The 8,909-nt window shown below is 42.6% G+C and overlaps 2 protein-coding genes across 12 annotated transcripts in view; one reads left to right on the top strand and one right to left on the bottom strand.

The window, feature by feature from the left end:
• LOC123107806 (uncharacterized) overlaps positions 1–2,144 on the top strand; it is a 7,040-nt gene extending 4,896 nt beyond the window's left edge. Inside the window, exons 2-6 of one of the 11 annotated variants that reach the window (XR_006451772.1) lie at positions 145–255; positions 577–677; positions 802–853; positions 918–979; positions 1,495–1,642. Coding sequence is in view for 4 of the 11 variants with exons in the window: in XM_044529719.1 (XP_044385654.1) it covers positions 577–677; positions 784–830; positions 918–979; positions 1,495–1,785 (501 nt within the window). In the remaining 7 variants the exon portion in view is untranslated. Of the gene's footprint in view, positions 1–144; positions 256–576 lie in introns of all 11 variants that reach the window. The other 10 variants (XR_006451771.1, XR_006451769.1, XR_006451770.1 and 7 more) reach the window with 10 other exon arrangements.
• An 874-nt stretch (positions 2,145–3,018) lies between these two features.
• Positions 3,019–6,973, bottom strand: LOC123107795 (protein IQ-DOMAIN 2). Its single transcript, XM_044529713.1, has 6 exons — positions 6,683–6,973; positions 6,451–6,545; positions 5,598–5,900; positions 4,471–4,686; positions 4,117–4,236; positions 3,019–4,020 (listed from the first exon to the last, which is right to left on the bottom strand). Exons 2-6 carry the CDS (start codon positions 6,523–6,525, stop codon positions 3,292–3,294), a joined length of 1,443 nt encoding a protein of 480 aa, XP_044385648.1. The 5' UTR covers positions 6,526–6,545; positions 6,683–6,973; the 3' UTR covers positions 3,019–3,291.
• Between the last annotated feature and the right edge of the window lie 1,936 nt (positions 6,974–8,909).

Genomic DNA, 8,909 nt, shown 5'->3' on the forward strand with positions numbered 1-8,909 from the left:
TGTAGCGGGCCAGAGGCAGCGCGTCTGGCAGCGTCGGCCTGCTTCGTCGGCCTAGCCGTGTTGGTGGTGTAATTTTTTTGTCAGATCGGGTCTCTCCTTCCTCAGATTGGAATGATGGCCATTTTTTTTGTTCCATCTTTGTAGATAGCAGCTTTCTTCTTCAGATCGGATCACACGGCCGATTTTGTATGTATCTTCAGATCGGCTCTTCTCATTTACAATCGGTGATTGCCCAGCGGGGCGACCAGAAGACAAGTGAGCGACATCGAATCGTTTTTTCTCATTTATTTTTGGACTGCGGGTTAATTTCAAAGAAACAGAGGGGCTTTTTCGCAAAAACGCCGACGACGTACGACCAGAAGCACTCCGTGCTTTATTAGTAGGGAAAGATATATATATATATATATATATATATATATATATATATATATATATATATATATATGTATGGCCTTTTTGGATTATGGACTAAACTAATAGATAGTTGAGTTGGGTTGGATACTTACCAAGTAAAGGAAAAAAAGATACTTAACTACCTCTGTCACTGGGTTTATATATTAAAATAGAATTATGCAGGCATCATCACATCAGGAGGTCCATGGAAAAGTTTCAGCAATTCTTCAGAATTATGATGTTGGTCCTCTTGGAAAAGGAATTTGTGTTGAAGAGCTTAAATGGTTCGATTTTTTCTTGCCTTCAGCTTCTATGGTAGCTATTCGTTTGTACATATCATGATTCATGCAACAATCTAATGACTATTCCCTTCTACATGCTATTTTAAAGCCGCCCATATGACTGCAGAGTGCCCCATAGTGTATTACATGGACATGGTGCGTGTGCATTGCAGAACATGGTACTTTAACCGAGCTCCACAAATTTCGCAAAATAAGCTGTACTAATTCTGTAATGGGAAATAGGGGACACAGATTTCACCAAGGCAACCACAGGATCACCAACTCTGGATGCCAAGGCAAAAAAAGTAAAGGATATCTGAACTTCATTGCCTTCAGAGTTTTCTATTTCTTATTTTGCTGCATGCTGGATATCTGTTTTTTACGAATTCAGTATTTTATGTTTTCATTTATTTCTGCTGTTTCCATGCTGATACTGAGGGGATGAAGTCTTCATATGTTAGAGGAAGAGCTAACATGTACAAATTCATGAGTTCTTTAATGTCTAGAGCTGAGACACTCTTCTTTTGTTTTCTCTGAAGACAAATGATTTTGTGCAAATGATCTGTCTGCTTGGTGTCGTCAACGCATATCCTCTTCTTATACCAATTTTGTAGTCTGAATCAATCAGAAGAGTCAAAGGACAATCTGGCCTGGGGTGTTTAATTTTCTTGCATTGGCAATGACCTGTCGAGATTAAGAAAGAAAACTCGACCAAGACTCTGTTTTTCAGTTGATTGTTCTTACATAGTAATGCTTATGCACGTCGAAATAAGCACCGTGTTATCAACACTGATATCTCCATCATTTATGTGTTAAACAGGCTGTGAGAAGGAAACCACGCAGAGGAGAAGACCTCTGGTACGCAAGGGACCAGTTCATACCGATATGGAGGTCGGTGCTTAGTGCGCGGTATATCACGAGAATCATTCCATCCTATGTGCCGAAGAAAGAGTTTGCAGATCTTCAGCCTCAAACTCAAATCCAGCTTGGCTTGTTGGAGAGAAGGTATATTTTCTACAATCCATTCTCCGCAAGCAACTGCCGATCAACCAGAAGGGGATTTGGGCCCGACGTGTCAACTCTCCTGAAGACGCTGAAGCGAGTCATGTGACGATCGAGCACTGGCGAGAAGGTATAATAGTTTTACTTGTTAGTTGAAGCTTCTGGACACACTCTAGATGGGAATGGAAGGAGTTGAGGCACCCGATCATCCCCTGGAAGATTTCAGTTATCTACTGTATTTCGGTGTTGGGGGTCGTTAGCATGAACTGAACTAATGCTTAATAGGTTGTGCTTCAGCCATGAATGCTTGATCAATTGCCATGATCAGTGATGGAACTGTGCTTGGATGTCTTGACTGTCACTGTCTATCTAAAACAGCTGTTAGTTGTTTAAGTGGAAATATGAGTATGTTTCTGAGGCTTGTCATGACCTGATAAGTTGTGAAACATATGCCCGTTTTAGCTTGAACCTTGACTCTATGTACTCCCTGTGTTTCTACAGTGAAATCTCTAAAAGGATTTATATTTAGTCTCTAAAAGGATTTATATTTAGTAACGGAGGGAGCGAAAATACAAAGGTGGACATGGGTGCGTGCGCACCTCTAATCATGTTGCCATTCTTATTACGGCAATTGCCCAGCATCTGGAGGGAGTACTAATTAACTGAGCTCAACGGTAGTATTGTTGTTCTGCCACCAGTTTTGGGTATTTGCGGAGAACAAAATTAAGGCAAAAATGATTCTTTCTGGACAACTTTTGATTTTACTTTTGTGCAGGCCCAATGAATTTTTTTAAAAGAAAGTTTGCATAATTACAGTGTATTTCCACATAGATAAGGGAGAATATCATATTATTTTAAAAGTAGTGCATGTAGAAGTGTCGAAGACATTCTCCCTTAAAAAGGTAAGGGAGAAGGTCTTCGACACTTCCAAATACACTTTTGAAGAATATACTCCCTCCGTCCCGAAATACTTGTAGGAGAAATAAATGTATATAGACATATTCTAATTTTAAATACATCTATTTTTATCCATTGCTGCAATAAGTAATTCCGGACTGAGGGAGTATGAGATAAAAGTTTTCAACTGGATGCTGGGCAATTGCCGTAATAAGAAAGGCAACATGATTAGAGGTAGCTGCCATGGCCGACACCAACCATGGTGAGAGCATGGCCACCACAAACCATTGTTTTTTTATTTGTACATGCGTAACCCAGCGAACAAAACCACTAGTTTGATATGCTTTTGTGTAGACAACTAGACATTAAAGATAGGATGCTTGTTGGGGCAGAGTGCTACATTGACAAGTTCATTGGGAATTTGGGACCATAAATAGAAGGCATGGAAGAAATATATTGCTCGCATAAATAGAAGACCTGTGTACATACAAACAACAAACCCCATATGGTTTTGCACAAGCAACAAATGAAATGGACCAACAGACGACACCGAGAGTCTTCCCCTAATGAAGACGACAATGTAGTCACGATAATAATTGGATGAAAACAAAATGCAACAATTCGAAGAACTTTTAACCTTTTTTTTCATGGGTGGAATGTGTATATCTGCATAATAATCCATAGTCCCGTCTCCACTTGTATGAGTTGCTTGTTTGTTTCAACCGCTGATCGCCAGGGCCTCTGGCTGCGGCGTCTCGGGGATGTCCTTCACCATGCTCTCCACCTTTGGAGGGCCAGAATGCCGCCTCATTGGCGAGGGGGGAACCCCTCCAGCTGGGAAGGACAGCCTCTTCTTGGCTGACCCAACACTAACAGAGCCTCCTTTCTCTGGTGTCGTCTCTGCACTATCGATCAGTGGTGACCCCTGGAGGCGGGACTTGGCCCTAGCAGATTTTGTGGCAGCCATGTAGCTTGGGACTGATGGAGAGCTTGCGAGGCTCTCGTCATCCTGCACCGTTGAGGTGGCTATGCTGTGCCTCCTTGGTCGCTCGGACTGCACACTGAGCACGCTCCTTGCATCGTCATCCACCTGTGAAATCCCGTTCTTCGGTGTAGCAGATTTCTTCTTCACAACTATTGGTGTCACTTTGGCAGTGGGTGTAGAAGGGGATAGCCGGGACGCTGGGCGGGTCAGCTTTGGAGTCGTCGGTGACGACTTGTCTGGCTTGGAGCCCCTACGGTTGAAGGCTTTAGTGATCTCGCCCTCTCCAAGGTTCAAACTCGTGCTCTTCACTGATCCCTGGTCAATGTTGCTTTCCTTGCCGGTTCCAGTGCGGCCGGCCTCAGAAGGCTTTGCTGCCATCCAGCGTTCCAGCCAGCTCCAGCCCCAGTGTGGGTTGTTTGGGTCTACAAACATTGGGTTGGAGGACCTTGAACTGCTCTTCCACTGCATAGTGCAAATTTTCAAGCATTTTAAGAATGACATAGTCGAATGAGATGGAACGAAGATTGGCATCTATTTTTAAGAGTCGGGAAGGCCTACCTGATGGGAAAACGCATATGCGAGAGCTCTCTCTCTTCTTATCGCAGCCTCTTGCCTGCTTATTAGACTTGCTTCGATCTTCTCCTTGGATTGAGTGGTGTCGTCCCAGTGCTCCCCCATCTGGTATAATTCAAAAAACAGAGTATGCTTAATGCTCTCACTTAAAAGATGTAATTACCCGCAACTGCGAGATTTGGAGCAAAAGAGAAAGCGATACTTCTGGAAATTGGAGTACTCGTCAAGCAAAATTCTTTCGTGCAATGACAAAAACTAGTCGATGCCTAGCCAGTTGAGTGGACAACAGTGGCACACACAATATTTTTACTAATGAAGGCTTTGAGATGGTTTGCCTACCCTCAAACTGTCCAACTCCTGTTTCAGCAGGAGCTGGCGCTGGAGGGCTTGGTTCTCCTCAGACATCTTCAGCCTTCTTGAACGTATCTGTGACTGCACCCGTGCGAGAGTCTGCATACAGCGCAGAGTACTTGCAGCTTGACGCTTAACCGAATTACCCTCGACCAATGACTTCAATCTAACAAGGCCCCTCAAGGCTCGTAGTGCCCTCCTTGCCTGCATTATTACAATGACTCTCAGAATATGTATAGCAATCCTGGTTCGGAGAAAAAGGAATATGTATAGCGGAAGAAAAACATAATCTTATTCAGTAAATAAAAAATCCACAGGATATGGTATCGTGTTTTTGGAATGGAACTACAAAGTCAAGTTCAAGACATGCTACCTTTGTATCAAGGCTATACCACAAAGCAATGCCATCAACATCAAAAAATGATTAAAAAATCAAATGAATATTGAAAGGTGGCTGCCACCAACTGACAGATGTGCATGGATTATTCTGTGATATTTGGCAAGATTTTTTTGTAGGCCCTCTTCAACAGCATATACAGAGTAAATGAACATTAGTGAGTAAATCATAAGGGGCGATGAGTGCTTTTAAGGAGTAAGAGAGGATTGGTTTGTTGAAAAAAGAAGAACAGAGGATTCTGGTACGCAAGAATACTGGCTTGTTGAACCATATAAGTTGATTTACCATGCAAAATTTGTGAACAGAACAGAGGAACTGTAAGTAGCTAAGAAATTCACCAAGAGGCTTCAATTCAAATTAAAAGCAACTGACCAAGTTGTTGAGCTGATAATACCTAAACCTCAGAAGAGGATAAGATAAAGTTTTGAGGAAGGCTACCACAGGGATTTGCTTGCATGTTCAGGCATGTTCGTACAGAGACATAATCCATAAACAATACAAGAGTTTTTCTTCCAAAGTTGAAAAAATGCAAAGACCGGATCAGCGGCCATCAGAAAATAAAACACTGCACGCAAGCACGTTTAATCTTTAATTTTTATAAATTTCATGACATAGTTAGAATGAAAGCAGCCATTTAAGTATTCCAACTGTCACAATGAGCTCACAAAACATTCCAAATGGCATGAAATTGCTAATTCAAGAGCTGATGTCGAATTACCAGGTATCCCCTAAAGGCGGTCTGGATCTTGATTGCAGCGAGCTCTTCCCTAGATACACCAGGTGGCAATGCCGTCGACGTCTGCACAGGAGCATCAGGAACTGCCTCCACGGTCACATGCTTGCTCTGCTCCTGCTCCTGCTCCAGCTCAACATCCCGGACCTGAACCTCCTCGGTTTGGTGTGGAGAAGGAACTGCGGGAGGCGGCGGCGGCGGCGGCATCGAAACATTGACTTCCAAGGAAGTAGAAGGTGTTAGATCTGGTGGACTGGGGTCTCTTGCAGCCAATTTCTTCCTCAGTTTCTGTGCATTTGAAAGGCAAAGTTTGGGTTGTCATCAGAATTCAGTTCAAATTACAGTACTATGATAACACAATCGCAAAGACAGTAGTTTTATCACAGATATGTTTAAATTAACTACTGGACAATTCAATTGTAATGGAAAGATGGTGTCCCCTATTTATTACGGTTATTATTGAGTGGCAAGTAAGAAATGAAAAGATGCTGTCCAAACATGACAGCCCAACTGAAACCATCAATCACCATGAGTGGACAGGCTATCAAAACTAGTAGTACTGGTAAAAGAAATCTCTGCAATAAATTGCTGGCGTGAACAAAACAACATGCCAAATTCAAGATTCTGCTGCCTGAAAAAAATCCCCTAGAGGAACCAATAAACTGAAGCGTTTGCAATTAATTCATTGAGGAAACAGCCAAATCCTGATGAGACCCACAGCAAGCTCACAGCAGCTAGCAGTAAAAATCTAAGGAAATCCAGCACAAGAACTCCATAAATAAGTAATAAGAGGGAAGAACACCAAAGCAAGAGCCGCCACAAATTAATTAATTATTACCTCCTCCTTCTTCTCCTTGGACTCAGGGCTGAACACCTTCTTGACGGCGCCCAGCCACTTGCCCTTCTTTCCCATGGCCCCAACAAATTCTCTCCCTACAAACACTCACCGACGGGAAGGAGAAGGAACACCTGTTAGATAGATCTGCGCCTCCCAGATCTATGCACGGGACGGGACGGGACGGATGCCGCGGCGACAAGGCAAGCGCACAGAGAAAAGGGCGCGGCTTTACCACTGCAGGCGGTCTGCAGGGGAAGCACCGCCAGTCCAACCAAATGGATCTTTCTGCGGAAGCAAGGTGAGGAGGGCGGGCAGGGCGAGCGAATGCCCTTCCTCTTGCGGTGCGGTGGGGTGCGGTGGCGAGCGGCAACTAACTAACGGGAAGGAAGGGATGGGAAGGTGTGTCAGGTTGGCGTGAGAGGACAGCTGAATTGCTGCGGGTATATCTGCGGGGAAGGATGGCATCATGTGGGAGGTGGTGGAGCAGGGTTGGAGGGGAGGAGCCGGGAGTTGTAGCTGGCTGGCTGGAGGTGGTAGGACTGACAGGAGGGCACAGCACAGCGCGGCGCTGAGAGGTAGCTGCTGGAGTGGTGAGAGTGAGGGATGGTCCGTGTGCACTTGCTTGGTGTCTGTTGGGATGCTCTCTCTCCCTCTTTGGGGCTGGACAGCTTGGATACAGAAGAGGAAACGAATTGAATTGGAAGTGGAATCTCCACTTGGTGTTGTTTATGTTTTGGGATTGGGTGCTTGGGTGGGTGTTTTTGGGTATTCTTGGATGCACTTTAATGTGGATGGGATCGGTTGTTCAGCCGGACGGGGATAAACCAGCCGCAAGAGACTCGAAAACACCGGTGCAAATACTTCCACGGAATTGCTATTTTCCAGTCCAACGGCTTTTATTTGCAGGTTAAATCAATTTTCCCAATAACTAGCAGCTGAGTGATCTGAAATGTCGGTGCAAATACTCTACTTCCAAGGTATTGCGATTTTTTCAGTCGAATTGTTTTATTTTCAGCTCCAGTCAACATATTTCTGGCTCTCGGTTCTTCTCTTTATGTGCCTATTAGTTTTCATATTATTTTTCATCTCATTAGTTTGGCTAATGGGCATTTTTTTAGGGGAGCTAATTAATGGACATTCTAGTGGGGTAATTTTGGTCCATGTTTTGTTTTTTTAATTTTGGGTAATAGACTTTGGCATGGACGGTTGTTTTCTTAATTACGTAAAGCATAACATGATGTTATCTGGATAGTTTGCGGTGAAATGTGATAGTTAGGTAGACTGAATTTTCACTCTGTTTTGGTGTGAAATATTTATCTAGGGCAAATAACAGTCCATTACACTTGTTTTTACAAGCTCTGAACCATGCAAAGCATAGCAAGCAAGGTCGTGATTGAGGTTTTGTAATCATGTCAAATGGGTTTTTAATTTAATAGTGCCATGTGTTGATGTCCGTATGGTGCAAAATTTTGATTGATACCAAATTGAAAATCATTCAAGTTGGTAGTTCGTTGTTTGTATGGTGCAAAAGTTTGATGATGTTGAACAGGAAATCAGTCAATTGTCAAATTGGCGGTCCCTAGTCCTAGGAATAGAAAGAAAAATAGAACTTGAATGTCATTGACATGCATGATGAGTTCTACAAGATATGCAGTTTGGTTGCACCACAAAGAATACCCATGAATTTTTTCTAAAAGATCATGCGCATATTATAGGGATTTCACTACAAATTTGATGTCAGATTGTTAAGCATGGCAAATTATGTTATCTCGAGCACGACAATTTCCTTCAGCAAGCATGGCAATGGCAAACCATGCTCAGTTTTTTTGCCAGGATTTGATGAAGAAAATTGCCATGCTCGTGACAACATAATTTGTCATTTCAGGCGTAAGATTTGCCATGCTTAAAAATCTGACATCAAATTTTTACATTCCCCTTATAGTTGACACATAAACAAAATCATGATATTTTGTTCAAAGGTAAAACTTCTTCATAATAAAATATATCATAGGAAAACACTCTATGTTTTCCCATCATTCAGACGAAATAAGGTCCATCGAAAAAAGATCTACTCAGAAATATAATCCTCTAAAAAATATGTACTAAAGAGAACCTAGATGTTTTCCAACAAAAAAAGTTTATAGCCTCGCATATTTAAGTTGAATGGATTAATCCAATTGAAGTAGAATTGTACTACTCCCTCCGTTCCTAAATATAAGTCTCCCTAGAGATTTCACTATGAACCATATACGGATGTATATAAATGCATTTTAGATTGTAGATTCACGCGTTTTGCTCCGTATGTAGTCCATAATGAAATCCCTACAAAGGCTTATATTTAGAAACGGAGGGAGTACATCCAATCCACAACCCAATAGAGACATTGTTCAACTCCTTTAGCACCTCCCGATCCACTTGAGTGTTTATCTTTTCCGATCTACTCCCTCCGTCTAAGCTTG

The sequence above is a fragment of the Triticum aestivum genome, chromosome 1B, assembly GCF_018294505.1.
Source record: "Triticum aestivum cultivar Chinese Spring chromosome 1B, IWGSC CS RefSeq v2.1, whole genome shotgun sequence".
Lineage (NCBI taxonomy): Eukaryota > Viridiplantae > Streptophyta > Magnoliopsida > Poales > Poaceae > Triticum > Triticum aestivum.